The 15,229-nt window shown below is 36.2% G+C and overlaps 1 protein-coding gene across 2 annotated transcripts in view; it reads left to right on the top strand.

The window, feature by feature from the left end:
* The window catches only part of RNGTT (RNA guanylyltransferase and 5'-phosphatase), a 369,800-nt gene that overhangs the window by 170,602 nt on the left and 183,969 nt on the right, over positions 1–15,229 (top strand). The window contains exon 12 of one of the 2 annotated variants that reach the window (XM_055258453.2): positions 114–182. The exons of the other annotated variant lie outside the window; for it this stretch is intronic. Within the exon in view, the coding sequence (XP_055114428.1) occupies positions 114–182 (69 nt within the window). The remainder of the gene's footprint in view (positions 1–113; positions 183–15,229) is intronic. 2 annotated transcript variants of the gene reach the window in all.

Here is a 15,229-nt window from a genome sequence, read left to right as displayed (position 1 = left end):
TCAGTTCTTATAACTTATATATTAAGAAGTTTTTATAAAGCTTAGCAAGAAGTTTAAATACTTTTGAAGTGATTATTATATTTTTAAAGAATACATGTGTATTTATTTTATAGCTACTTGAAGGAAATTTTGCCAAAGAAGTGAGCCATGAAATGGATGGACTTATTTTTCAGCCTACTGGAGTAAGTTCATTTGTCTGTGTGTGTGTGTGTTCATTTGTCTGTGTGTTTGTGTGTGTGTGTACACAGATATACATATACATATACATATACATACACATACACATATATGCATCAAACTTATTTACTTGGGATTGATTACTGCTGTGATTGCTACTTTTCCTTAAAAACAAATTGCTCATTATGAAAGATTTTATTTATATCTAAATACATGTAATACTAAAATGAGCACCTATCTGCTTTTCACTCAGCTTAAGAAATAAGCATTGTTGGTCATTACATTTCAAAGAAACCAGTCTTTTAATATAATTAGTTATTAAAAAATAATTCTCTACCAATAACATTACATAAATGTTTATTTCCTTTTGTAACTTGGTATACTTTTATGTATTAATCTCTCTAAAACTTCATTTTGCTGTAGTTTACTGTAGAGTAAAATTCAAACTTTGTCACTACTTGACAAAAAATAAAACTTTTGAATATTTTTTCCGTGTTAAATTTTTAAAATGCACTGAAGAACTTTTACCAACTTAATGGTCAAATCATATATTTGAAGTAAATTGTATTTTACTCTATAGCAGGTTTTCTCATCCTCAACCACTGATGTGTTGGGCCAGATAATTCTTTGCTGTGAGAGCTGTCTTGTGCATGGTAGGGTGTTTAGCAGCATCTGTGGTCTCTACTTACTAGATGCCAGGAGTATAGATGCCAGGAGCACGCTCCCTATTCCCATTTGTGACAACCAAAAATATAGTCTGACATTGCCCAGTTTGCTCAGAGAACATAATTGCCCCTACTTGATAACCCATGTTCTGTAGCGCAGTGTTTTTCAAAATGTGGCCTGTAGAGGAGGATTTGCACCACCCAGGAAGTTTCACAGATGCAGCTCAGCCCCATACCTATTGAGTAGAAACTCTGGGGGTGGAGTTTAGCAGTTTGTGTTTTGACAAGTTCTCCAAGTGATTCTAATGCATGTTCAAGTATGAGAGCTACTTACTCTATAGGAAAGAGTTTATTTCATGTGCAACCACCTCATCATATGCTGCTTTTTTTCTTCACCAACTCTTCTTTTAGTAAATAGAGGATAAGCTAGTTGAGAATTTATATATGGAGACATCAGACTGGGTGCCTGGGGTGAAAGAAAGGGAACTAATAATTTGAACACAGTGTATTAAATACTGTACAGGTTGAATACCTCTAATCCAAAGACTGGTATGCTATAAAATTTATAATGTTTTGAGCACCAGCATGATGCTCAAAGGAAATGCTCGTTGGAGCATTTTGGATTTTTGTATTAGGGATGCTCAACTGTTAAGTATATATAATGCAGATATTCCCCAATCTGAAAAAAATCAGAATCCAAACCACTTCTGGTCCCAAGCATTTCAGAGAAGGCATATTCAACCTATGCATGTAAAGCATTATATCTTTACGTGTATAATAAATCTCTGCTAAAATGCAAGTTTAGAGACAATGTGATATGTGATTGGCATCTGTCTGTCTTCCAGCCCCCCTTGCCAAAAAGATAACAGAAAAACCTTATCTTCTGTGGTTGAGGGAGGAGGAGATGGAGGAGCACTAGAGGTTAGGGACAGAAATGGAAGAAAATACTATTTTAGGAAAATTAAAGTTGAATCTTTTAGTTCTAATATATTCCAGTCTTCCTAGACTGAAAGAAGCAAAGTCTAAATATAACAATAAATTCAGAAAATTTCAGTGTGTGAAACTCATGGTTCAGATCTGTACATATATGGCATATGTAGGAAAAATGGCCTGACAAATAAGTGAGTCTTTCTTGGATGTCTAGTATAGGCAGTTGATTTGTCAGTCTGTTCCCTTTCTAGTAACCATACTTTTTTTTTTTTTTTTTTTTTGAGATGGAGTTTTGCTCTTGTTGCCCAAGCTGAAGTGCAATGGCGCAATGTTGGCTCACTGCAACCTCCGCCTTCTGGGCTCAAGGGATTCTCCTGCCTCAGCCTCCTGAGTAGCTGGGATTGCAGGTGCGCACCACCATGCCCGGCTAATTTTTTGTATTTTTAGTAGAAATGGGGTTTCACCACGTTAGCCAGGCTGCTCTTGAACTCCTGATCTCAGGTGATCCGCCTGCCTTGGCCTCCCAAAGTGCTGGGATTACAGGTGTGAGCCACGGCGCCGGGCCGTAACCACACTTTTTATTACAATGACTTTGTAATTGGTATCTGGTATTAAGTCAAGTCTCCCTGTTTGCCAGCATTACCTTAAATATTTGTAGACAATTGGTTTAACATGAAAGTTTCAGAATCAATTTGTCATGTTACCCAGAAATTTTTGTTAGGAGTTTAATTGGAACATCTTTGAATTTAGATTAATGGGGAGAAAATTGATGTGTTTGCAATGTTAAATCACTTTCTCAATGAATGCTATGGCTTTTTTTTTCAGGTCTTTTTCTGTTCTGTAATTGAGTTTAAGTTTTTTATTATTGTTATGGTAACTTCTAAATATTTGTCATTTTCTGCTTTTTTGGTGAATCATGTCTTGTTTTTTTTTATTGCTACTTCTAGTACACTGCCACATTATTGATTTATTTTATTGATTCAACAATCCTGTTGAAATCTGTTAGTTCTCATCATTGTCTAATTTTACACATTGACCAGGACCTCTAGTATTTAATTAAGTATTAGTTCTAGTTAGATGAGGGAGAAGACATTTATACCTTCTTCTCAACCTCAAAGGGAATGTAACTAAATTTTCTCCATTAAGTATGTTTGTGGTAGCTTTCTGTTAGATATCCTTTATTGTGTTAAGAAATTTCTGAGTCTGTTCTTCCAATAATTATTTTTAAAATCATAAATAGGGTTTGGGCTTTAACACCTTTTAAGGCATTAATTTTAAGGCAGTAATGCCTCTTCAGTATCTATTAAGGTTATCATGTCATTTTCTTTTTTACACCATTTATGTAGTAAATGACACTGATTTTTCTCATGTTGACCCTTCCTTGCATTCCTGGGATAAATGCTACTTGATCATGATATATATAATTTTTTAAGCATACTTTTGGATCTAGGTATAATTGCTTCTTGAGGATTTCTGCCACCTTATTTCTTACAGTTCATTTCTCTCTCTCTCTTTTTTTTTTTTGAGACAGGGTCTCACTTTGTTGCCCAGGCTGGTGTGCAGTGGCACAAACTTGGCTTACTGCAGCCTTGACCTCCTGGGTTCAAGCAGTCCTCACACTTCAGGTCCCCACGTAGCTGGGACTATAGGCGCGCACCACCACGCCTTGCTAATTTTTGTATTTTTCGTAGTTACGGGGTTTTACCTTGTTGCCAAGGCTGGTCTAAAGCTCCTGAGTTCAAGCAATCTGCCTGCCTCAGCCTCCCAAAGTGCTGGGATTACAGGTATGAGCCACTGTACCCGGCCAATTTTTCTTTTTTTTGTATATTCAGAATAATGAAGGTAGTATTTTTTATTGTTGAAAAAATTATGTAAGTTACACATAATCCATGGTAATGCCTATCCATGATTTTTAAAAATCAATTAAATGAGTGATTTGTACTGAAAAATAGAACAGTCTCTTACCAAACAGTCTCTTACCTTTTTCTGCACCCTAAGTACTACTCCTAAGAGGCAATTATTTTCCTCTTTTTTTTTTTTTTTGGCTTTTACTTCTACAGTTCTACACAGTCTATGCTGTTCTTTTTTGGTTTTGTATTTTATATATGATCTGCTTACTTTGTACTATGGAAGAATAGGATTGAGCCCTTTAATTCCACTAACCCCCTCCACACCCCTTTCTCCTTCTGTCATCCTATTGTAATTATATCACATATTTGGTCAAATTAATATTCAGTTTTTATGGTGACATAAATATTGTTCCTATCTGAGTCAAATAGTATACAATTATATTTTCTTTTTAGAAAAGTCTTGTCACCTAGCATTAGGAATATTTTTGGTTATTATAATTATTAATATTTCTTTCTTTAAACTCTCCAAAAGAACGTTTAATTTTTTTCAATGCAGTCAAATATATAAGGTCCATTTTTCATTTGAAGGCATTCTTTCTGAAGCCTTCCATTCTTTAGTCCTGCTGCATAGCCTTTTCTTCTTAGAGTTTCTTTTCAGTATTTCATCCAGGAAATCCCTTTTACCTTTCTTCTCTGATAGATTTCCCTACTTTTTTGACTTTATCTTTTCTGCTTTTTTGATTTGAGTGATCTTGAAAACCTAATGCTGTACAAACTGGTCCTTATGCTCATGGAGCTTTTGTTTCCGCTGTAAACTGAACATGTTATTCTCAGTGGTCTCTAATCTGTTCTACAATTTTATGGCTCTGACTTAACCCCAAATTTTTTATTGTGTTTGTGTAGTTCTGTGCAACTTGGTATAATCTTGATTATCTCGTAATAAATCAAGCCTCCCTGTTTGCTAGGACGTTCTTAAATATTTGCAGACGTTTTGTTTAACATGTAAGTTTCAGAATCTGTATGTCATGTTACCCAGCAATTTTTATTAGGAGTTTAATTGGAATGGCTTTGAATTTAGATTAATTTGGAGAAAATTAATGTGTTTGCAATGTTAAATCATCTTCTTATATATACTAGAGAATTAGGAAAAAGGTACAATAAACTGTAGCTCAGGACTACTTGTCTAAATGTCAGAAATTTCCAGAAGTTTTAGATCTACTCTTAGTTTACATATTCAATTTTGTATTTTTAAAAACTTTATCTCGTAAGTTATAACTGATAGCAATATTAGACAATAGAACTAAAAAGAAGAGAGTAATTGTACTCAAATTCTCTATTTGTAATAAGCTTCCTAAGACACTGGCTTTCTCGTCCTCTTCCACCTTTTGGATGGCTGTCTTTATGCTTGTCTTCTAAGGTAGTTCTGTCCCCCTTTCCTTCTCTTCATAGAGAAAAGTGTATTTTTTATGGGTATAGCTGTTTTGCTTAAATCAGCCTTTAACCCATGCCTTTTGTTTTGCTTCTAGTACTCTATTTCTTCATTCATATTATACATTTCTACTAGGGACAACCAATCTTCAAAGAATCACTGAAGTCTGTTAAGTGGCTCATCACTTTGTCTTTTTGGGTTGTCCTTGCTATTTATTCCTTATTTAAAAAATATCATGTCAGATTTGGCTCAAATTGTTTTATACTCAACCTATTTCAGTAGCTTCTTAACTGCTGTTTGTATCTGTATTATCTTTCCAGTCTATCCCTGTTTTTTGACCTAGTAAAATTATATTATGGAAGAAACCTTAATATGGGGGAGACCAGTACTGACTGATAGAAATATAATGTGTAACACAGATATGATCCACATATATACTTTAAATGTTTCTAGTTGCCACATTAAGAAAAAAAAGAAAGTGGTAAAATTAATTTTAATAATATATTTTACTTAAACCACTACATCAAAAGTATTATCATTTCAACATTTACTCAATATAAAAACAATTATTATTTTTGTACTAAGTATTTGAAATCCAGTGGGAATTTTACACTTGCAGCATGTCTTGGACTTGCCACTGTTCAAGTGCTCAGTGGCCATGTGTGTAGTAGACAGTGCAGATATAGATATATTGATTTATTGTTTCCCATTTCTTGTATGTGCTCATGGCATTTGTACATGATTCATTTGTGATCTTCAGTTGAATTGTAATTCTCTGTGTAATGATAGATTTTTCTTCTCCAGCTTGCAGAACAAAATAAGGTTACATTTCTTTATTCAAATGCAATAGGCAGGCTCCTACACTCCTTCCCCTTCCAAATCATAGTGCATTGCAGTATTGCAAGGGTCCCTTTTTTTATTTCTATGTTCTTCCCTTTTAAAATTGTGCTTTGAGTTGTTTCTTTTTTGTTTGTTTGCTTTTTTTTAAAAAAAAATTATACTTTTAAGTTCTGGGATTCATGTGCACAACATGCAGGTTTGTTACATAGGTATACACATGCCATGGTGGTTTCCTGCACCCATCAACCTGTCATCTACATTCAGTGTTTCTCTTAATGCTATCCCTCCCCTAGCCTCCCACCCCCGCAACATTCCCCAGTGTATGATGTTCCCTCCCTGTGTCCATGTGTTCTCATTGTTCAGCTCCCACTTATGAGTGAGAAATGTGGTGTTTGGTTTTCTGTTCCTGTGTTATGTGCTTCGAGTTATTAAACGTGTTCTATTCAAGGGGTCTTGATTCCAGACTCCAGTTTCTGGAACGGCGAAATGCTACTCAGTTTGTAGATGGAAACCATTTTTTTGTGCATTTACTGCCTTCAGCCCTCTATGTTGATAGTGTTGAAGAGGGGTGTTTTTAAGCCACACCTGTTAGTCTGATGGTAGTATTTTAGGGTATAAAGAGTTGAAAAGGTAGTTGCTAGGTTTCTTTCATATCACCTTAGTCATGAATATTTAATCTTAAACCTCTTTAAACAAAATTGACACATACATATTTGCATTAAATAACTATTCCTCTATCATCACTTTTATAGCAGCTTGGTCAGAAGTGACACACCTTTGTCAAGAATTAGATCTTTCCTTCCATGACAGTCTAGGTCCTGATCATCAACCTGTACCTTCTACTTCTCTGATATGGAGATTTTTCAGTTCTCTGGTAGCAACTGATCTCATCCTGAGGCCACCGGTCTAAGAGAGATCAGATCTTAGATTCCTGTGCACACTCTGTGTCTTCATTGCTCTCCATTCCATAGGATTTGTGGGAGATTGGTTTGCTTTCATGAAGGTGAAAGCAGTATCTTTTTCTATCTTTTCTCTTGAAAAATTGTTACTAATTGCTAAATTGCTTCAGAACTAAAACCGATTGCTTAAGTGATTATTCTCAAAGCAAAAATGATTCTCTTTAAAGTTGCCTTGCTGTTTCTAGCTACCCCTCACAAGCTATTTTTTGGTTATATTTTTGCCTCACAAAATCTATGGGCAGTGGTTATATTTTTGCCTCACAAAATCTATGGGCTGTGGTTATATTTTTGCCTCACAAAATAATCTAAGGTTATTAGTCCTTTCCTTCCTTACTTCTTTTTAAACCTCCATTGTCTAGGATAGTGTTTAGCCCAGTATGTCTTAGAAACTGTTTGTTAAAGGAATGAAAATGCATCTTTGTGTTCTCCCCAGTCTTTCAGATTTAACTAGTTTTATATGTTAACAATGTAGGTAAATACCTTTTAAATTTATAGCTATTTTATCTTCCTTGCTGCGTAGGAATATGTATAATCTAATTTATGCTGTTATCTTTTTTCCTTTCAAGAAACTTATCAGTGGCTTTCTTTAAATTCCCACTTTTCTTTGCAAAGTCCAGAATCCAAACACCATTCTTCCCTAAAACAATAACATGAGTTTTGTCCTCTGCATATTCTCTTCAGAAACTTCCCAGTGGGTTAGGAGTGGTCTCTGGTTAAACAAACAAACAAACAGACACCACTGAATATCTTTTTGATTCTCCAGTTTTTCATTTGTAAAATGTATAAGAGCTTAGCTTTGAAATTCTCTTATGGTCATATGATGATCAATGCAAATGATATAAATCAGTACTTGAAAATTCCTTCTTTCTGCCAATAACCTGGTGAAAATCTACTAAGTAACGAATTTTTAATAAAAGAATAAACTCTTTTATTTTAGTTTCCTAAAAATAATTTGTTTTAAATGGCAAGTTAGACAATTAAAATAAACTAGACTTCTTATGAAGTTTGATAGTATGAGTATTACATGACTGTATTCCTATTGATTTTTTTCTCCTGCCATCATTCCTTTTTTTGGCGGGGGAGACAGAGTCTTTCTCTGTTGCCCAGGCTGGAATGCAGTGGCGCAATCTCGGCTCACTGCAACCCATGGTTCCCAGGTTCAAGCGATTCTTTAGTAGAAATGGCATTTTACCTTCTTGGCCAGGCTAGTCTTGAACTCCTGGCCTCAAGTGATTTGCTCATCTCGGCCTCCCAAAGTGCTGGGATTACAGGCATGAGCCACCACACCTGGCCATCCTGCCATCATTTCAATAGACTTTTCACTTTTATATCTTTTATCTCCTAAGTTGTTAAGATTATAAAATATATGGAATGTCTCTGAAAGGGTCACATTTTGTTCATCAGTGGACATGGGCAGCTTCTTCCAAGAGTATTAATTTATTTTTATTAGAACAGATTTATTTATAACAGATTCTAGATTAGTTTACATTTATAACTTATTTCAGAAAACATGTTTCACAGCTACCTATTTTGGTAACAGTTTAATTGATGGCATAGCACTATACTATACTAGTTAAAAGTATCTAGTTCATCATTTTCATTTTCCATGAAATTTTAATGATTTCAGTCTTTGTTTCTTAATGTTTTATTTCTGATTGTAATTTCTCATGATCATTTTCTGTCTAGTTTTTTATTTCTTAAAAGCACATGTTACCAACTTTAATTCTGTTAGTTTTTATCACTAATATACACCTTTCATCATATTTTTGGTGTGCTCTTTAATTGGATGGTTAATTTCTAAAACAGCATCTGGCTGTAAGAAGGATGTGGTACATAATCACATGTCTACGCATCATAGTTAATTCAGTGGTTATTTTACATTCCTACTATATTTTTGGTAAATATTCTAAAGGGTATTCTAAGTATAAATATATATTAACTGTGCCATCCAGAATAGGCTCCAGTTTCGCATAAATCCATTCGGGTAGCAGGAGGCAATTTTCTCTCTCAAATGCAAAATTTCATTATATTGAATTGTGTAGCCTTTGTTATTTTTTCCTTATTTTGGTTTTGCAATTTCAACCTCAGATTCTCCTGCAAAGGCTGATTTTTTCCTATTTTTAGTTTATCCTCAGTTTAGGCCACCATCACAAGAGTGGTCTTATGTATTCCACTTCAGACTTTTGATTTGCCAAAGCCCCAGATTAAACCTGTACTTAGCTCTTACGCAGAGATTTATGACTTTTCTACCTCTTTAAAAAAATGGAAATATGTTTCTATTAAAATAAAGTTGAATGACATTATCAGACACTATATGATATTCTGCTAAAGAAAGCAGAGTTTAAGACACATTTTTCTAATAATTCTTACTCATAAATTCTCCTTATGACTTTAAAAGAAAGAATACTTAAGATTTTTCTCACTTCTTTTATGCTTATACATTGTCATCAATTTCCTTTTCACCAGGTGGAATAGCCTTTTTCTGATTGCTGTTTGTATATTCAAAGGAACCACCTTAATTTTCCTTTTCATCTGCACTAGGTCTTATTTGTAAGGAAGTAAGAAGAGAGTTGATTATAGACAGATGTGGCTTCCAGTGGTGAGAGGAGACGTGATTTTAGGTGGTCCAGGGACAGGGCATCAGATGACACTGCATCATACAATGAGAAATGTAGTCCCATTTTGTTTTTATTCAGTCTTTCAGATTATAAGGAGAAAGTCTATTTCTAGTTTTTAATATCTAAAACTTGCTGATCTTTCCTTTTCAACAAGAGTGTGGGCCCACTTTTAGACTATTCAATAGGCAACATATCTACTAGAATTTAGTATCATTGATTAATTTCTATCTTTTCTAATTTTAGGAATACTGGTTAGGGTAAGCAATACCATTTTCTAGTATAGTATAAGTATACCATTTGTTATAAAGTTTCCATTTAAGATATATATTTTTTAGATTTTAGAGTGAACTAATTTAAAGAAAAATATAATAATAGTGGTGGTATTTTGATGTGACAGAAATCCTGGGCCGAGCATGGTGGCTCATGCCTGTAATCCCAGCACTTTGGGAGGCCAAGGCGGGCGGATCACAAGGTCAGGAACTCAAGACCATCCTGGCTAACGTGGTGAAACCCGTCTCTACTAAAAATACAAAAAATTAGCCGGGCGTGGTGGTGGATGCCTGTGGTCCCAGCTACTCAGGAGGCTAAGGCAGGAGAATGGTGTGAACCAAGGAGGCGGAACTTGCAGTGAGTCGAGATTGTGCCACTGCACTCCAGCCTGGGCATCAGAGCGAGACTCTGTCTCAAAATAAATAAATAAATAAAATTTAGAAAACGTGATGGTACTAGCTAGTTACTGTATTAGTTTCCTATGGCTACTTTAACACATTACCACACACTTGATGGCTTAAAACAACATACATTTATTCCCTTACAGATCTGGAGGTCCCAGCACTTTGGGAGGCCGAGGTGGGCGGATCACTTGAGCCCAGGAGTCTGAGATAAGCCTGGGCAACACAGTGAGACCCCATCTCTATTATAAAGAATGAAAAAAATTAGCCAGGCATGGTGGCACACACCTGTAGTATTTGGGAGGCTGAGGTAGGAGGATTGCTTGAGCCTGGAAGGTCAAGGCTGTAATGAACTGTGATCGTGGCACCGCACTCAGGCCTTGATGACAATTGTTTTTTAAAAAAATTGGAAAAAAAAAAAAAAAGGTACTTGTGATTGCATTTAGAGTTCATCTGGGTAATTCAGAGTAATCGCCCCTGCCCTTGAATGGCCTTAATTTAATCATACCACCAAAGTCTCTTTTGCCATATAATGTAACACATTCCTGATATCTCTAGGTGGCCATTTTTCAGCCCACCAAAGTTATAGCTTAATAAGACGTTTCCGACAGATGGCTGTAGACCTTAATACCCAGTGTAATTTCTGATTCTGTCTTTGTAAGATTTGTAAATTACCTTTCTTAGACTTCCTATTAAGAGCAAGTTCTAAACGAGAAGTTTAGGACCCTTAATCAGGCCAAGAACTTTTTAAGTAAAATTTGCCAACATTTCAAAATTTTTCTTCTGGAGAAGTCTAAAACTTTTTGATGAACTCAGCTTTAATAATTAAGCACAGGGCAAGTAATACATTGTTATGAGAAAAGTAATATAGTATATTAGAGGTAATCTGCATTTTAAAAATAATGTCAAAATGTGTATAAATTTTTCTTTTATTTTTAAATTGGAGGATATACAAATTTTATAACGTGTAGTTATTTTCCCTGAAAATCTTTTACCTGTCTGGAGGTCAATCCTTCAGTCTCTTGCCTGCTGTTACTATTCTTGGAGTAGAGAAGGTAAAGGAGCTAGGGTCCACTCTTGGGTAAACTTTCACTTAACCTTGCAGTTTCAGTTTTTCTCTTCTGTTTTGAATCTTCTCCACCATAGCTCTGCCTTCAACTTTTTCACAGAATAAAAATATCTCCTGCCTTTTGCCCGCAGTGGAGGAGAGAAGCTAGAGGTTTAGTGGTCCTTCTATAGACTTTCCCTGGTCTCCTTGTTTTATGTCCTATGCCTTACCCTTATCCCCTGGCAGCCTTCTAGGTTACCTGTTATTTATATGACTCAGTCCTTTCTGGGGCACTGCACCAGGAATGACTTGCATTGGCGTCCTTCTCTGCATGTACTTAGTATTTGGTTTTCTTTGCTCTATGCTGTGTTAACTTCTGTACTTTCTATCTTTCAAAATTACATTGCTATGGTTTCTTTTCTGCTATTGTCAGTCTCCTATTTTTGTTTTCCCTTTCTGTTGATACCTCTTTTTTTTCTGTAACTCTCAACTTCAGTGAGGTTTTATATCAAAGTGGGCATAAATACATGTTTAGTCTACCATTTATCCTAAAATCTTTGAAACTTTTTATAGTGTGGTGTTGCATCTATTGGTTCCTATTAGCCAGCAATTCAAGTAAATCAAGAAAGGGATAGTTGAGTGATCAGCCTAGTGATCTGAAAAGGTGAGTGTATATAAAGTGGAGAACAAGTCCTGATGAAGCGCAGGCAAAGCCTGTTATCTATCCTCTGGTACCACAGAAATATTCCAAAGGCAAATGAATGGCAAAAGATGATGAGGATTACTAGTGGATCTACTTGTGAAAAAACTCCTTGGCCCAACTATGTTTGGTGCTAGTTACTTAAAACTTAGCAAGAAGTTTATTCTGCTCTGTTACATTAATTATAATGAGTGAATTGAGGTTGAATAAAGGGTAGAAGATGTTAGTACTGTTGAAAAAAGAAGATATATCTATAGAAATCTGCATATTTGAGACAGAGTCTTGCTTTGTCGCCCAGGCTGGAATGCAGTGGCATGACCTTGGCTCACTGCAATCTCCGTCTGCTGGGTTCAAGCGATTCTCCTGCCTCAGCCTCCTGAGTAGTTGGGACTACAGGCTTGCCCCACCATGCCTGGCTAATTTTATTTATTTATTTATTTTTGAAATGGAGTCTCGCTCTGTCGCCCAGGCTGTAGTGCAGTGGCGCAATCTCGGCTCACTGCAACCTCCACCTCCCGGGTTCAAATGATTCTCCTGCCTCAGCCTCCTGAGTAGCTGGGACTACAGGCACACCCCACCATGCCCAGCTAATTTTTGTATTTTTAGTAGATACGGGTTTCACCATGTTGGCCAGGATAGTCTCCATCTCCTGACCTCGTTATCCACCAGCCTTGGCCTCCCAAAATGCTGGGATTACAGGTGTGAGTGTAATTAACACACCCGGCCTAATTTTTTGTATTTTTAGCAGTGACGGAGTTTCCCCATGTTGGCTAGGCTGGTCTCGAACTCCTGGCCTCAGGTGATCCACCCATCTTGGCCTCCTAAAGTGCTGGGATTACAAGTGTGAGCCCCCGTGCCCGGCCAAAAAAGAAGATACTTTGAATCCTAGCAAAGTATTGAAGAATCGTGATAAAAAATACTATATTAAGATGATGATTCTATTGAGAACAAACTCCCAAAAACCAGCTTAGGAGAAAGTTTTATCGTTTAGCTTTTGATTTAGTATTCTACTTTCAGAGACACAACCATGTAACACATTCATAATTGAACATAGTTTACTTATTACTTTTATAAGAAGGAAAAGTTAATCAGTGGTTTAATCAAGGAAATAAAGCTTAGGATATTTGTGTTTATAAAGAAGTACACTAATATCTTATTTTGACTAAGACACAGAGCAGTCATTAATCATCATGAAAGCCTGGATTCAAACAAAGTAGATTACATTGCATTTACAGAATTATAGAACATCAGAGGTTATCTAGTTCACTCAATGGTTTCAAAAATATAAACTCCAATGTTCTAGATTTCTGTGAAATGCCTCAGGTGACTGCATGGAGGGATAAGTTACTAGGTCAGCATTCTGTTTCCATTGCAGTGCTGCTAATTTACTAATATTACTTTTATATATTGTGCTTGTAGATGAGATTATGTTTTGTAAAGGGCTTAAGCTGCTAAGTAAATGATGTTTGAATCAACTGCTTTTTTGAAAGATCGTCAGTCATCTCCTTTCATTGAAAAATCAAGATAATTTTCACTCTTTTTTACTGGATCATTTAGTGTTAGTCTATATTCTGTTCACTCTTTCTTGAAATACTTTCTTTTATGGCTTCTGTGATACCACATGCTTCTGATTCCTCCTAGTCTTTTGCCATTCTTTGCGATCCCTTTTGAGCTCTTCGTCTTCTACTAGCCATTGAAGTTTGGTGTTTCTCGGGGCTCAGCACGCCAGATTTCATTCTTTCTCATGCCCTACTCTTTTTCTAGTAATTTCATCCATACCTATGACTTTAGTTGTTTTTTATCAGCATGTTACTCAGACTTCAGATTTCTATGTAAGCCCCAAATTTGGTTATCTTATTGCCCACTCTGATACTGCCTTTTGAATTTCTCAAAAACATCAGAAACACAATACAGACAGTTCCCAGCTTATGATGGTTTGACTTATGATTTTTCTGTGGATAGTAATGCCATTGTAAGTTGAGAAGCATCTGCATATCAAAGACAAACTCTATCTCTATTCCTGAAATGATCAAATAAGCAGACATACAAACTGGTTCTTTTCCAGCATTTCCACCTCAGTTACTAAATGCAGTTACTTAAATCAGAAATCTAGTGGTCATCTTTGGCACCGTCCCCTTCCTTCATCTCCAAGTCTTTCTTTATCTTTTAAGTATCTCTTAAATTATTCCCTTTTTTCTCCATTGTCACTGCTACTACTCTAATCCAGTTTGTCATTCATTGCCTCTTGCTGGAACCACTACAGTGGCATCCTAACCAGTCTTACAGCATCCATTCTTGCCTCCCTCCAATCTTTTCTTCATTCCTTTTTTTGTTTGTTTTTGAAATGGAGTTTCACTCTTGTTGCCCAGGCTGGAGTGCAGTGACACGATCTGGGCTCACTGCAACCTCTGCCTCCCGGGTTCAAGCAATTCTCCAGCCTCAGCCTCCTGAGTAGCTGGGACTGCAGGCCCACACCACCACACCCAGCTAATTTTTGTACTTTTAATAGAGACGGAGTTTCACCATGTTGGCCAGGATGGTCTGGATCTCTTAACCTTGTGATCCGCCCGCCTCAGCCTCCCGAAGTGCTGGGATTACAGGCATGAGCCACCACGCCCGGCCCAGTCTTTTCTTCTTTCCGTATTGAGTGATCTTCCTTAATCTCTAGTGCTTTCTCCTTGTTCTCAGGTTAAAGACCAAAATTAGATTTGGAGCCAGTTTGCTTTTTTCTTTATCATATTTTGCCTTTTGGTTTCCCTTTGTGTTTTGCTGTTGATTCAAAAATAACTTTAATGTTTTTTGTTTAAAGGTGGCTTAATTATATTATTCACAAACAGTGATATAAACAATAATATAAACAGTCAATTAGTCAGTTTGGGATGCTGTTAACAAAATACCATAAACCGAGTGGCTTATAAACAACAGAGTTTTATTTCTCACAGTTCTAGAAGCTGGAAAGTCCAAGATCAAGGTGTTGGCAGATTCAGTGTGTGGTGAAGGCCTGTTGTGTTGTGTTGGCTCATGTTGTGTCCCACATGGCAGAAGGGGCAAGGGAGCTTTCCTGGGTCTCTTTTCTAAGGGTAGGAGTCTCATTCATGAAGGCAGAGTCCTCTTGACTTAATCACCTCCCAAAGGCCCCACCTCCTAATACCATCACATTAGGGGGTTAAGATTTAAACACAGGAGTTTTGGAAGGGACACAAACATCAGTCTGTAGCACAGTGTTTTAAAAAAATTTGAAATGTAACCTATACTTGACAAAAATACTTAAATATTTGAGAAAAACTTTGGTATTTTCTTCAAAAGGAAAAAATTATCTGTTTTCAATATAAACCTATTTTC

The sequence above is a fragment of the Symphalangus syndactylus genome, chromosome 2 (genome assembly GCF_028878055.3).
Source record: "Symphalangus syndactylus isolate Jambi chromosome 2, NHGRI_mSymSyn1-v2.1_pri, whole genome shotgun sequence".
NCBI lineage: Eukaryota > Metazoa > Chordata > Mammalia > Primates > Hylobatidae > Symphalangus > Symphalangus syndactylus.
The sequence above is the reverse complement of the archived record's forward strand: the minus strand, read 5'-3'. Positions and strand labels throughout refer to the sequence as shown.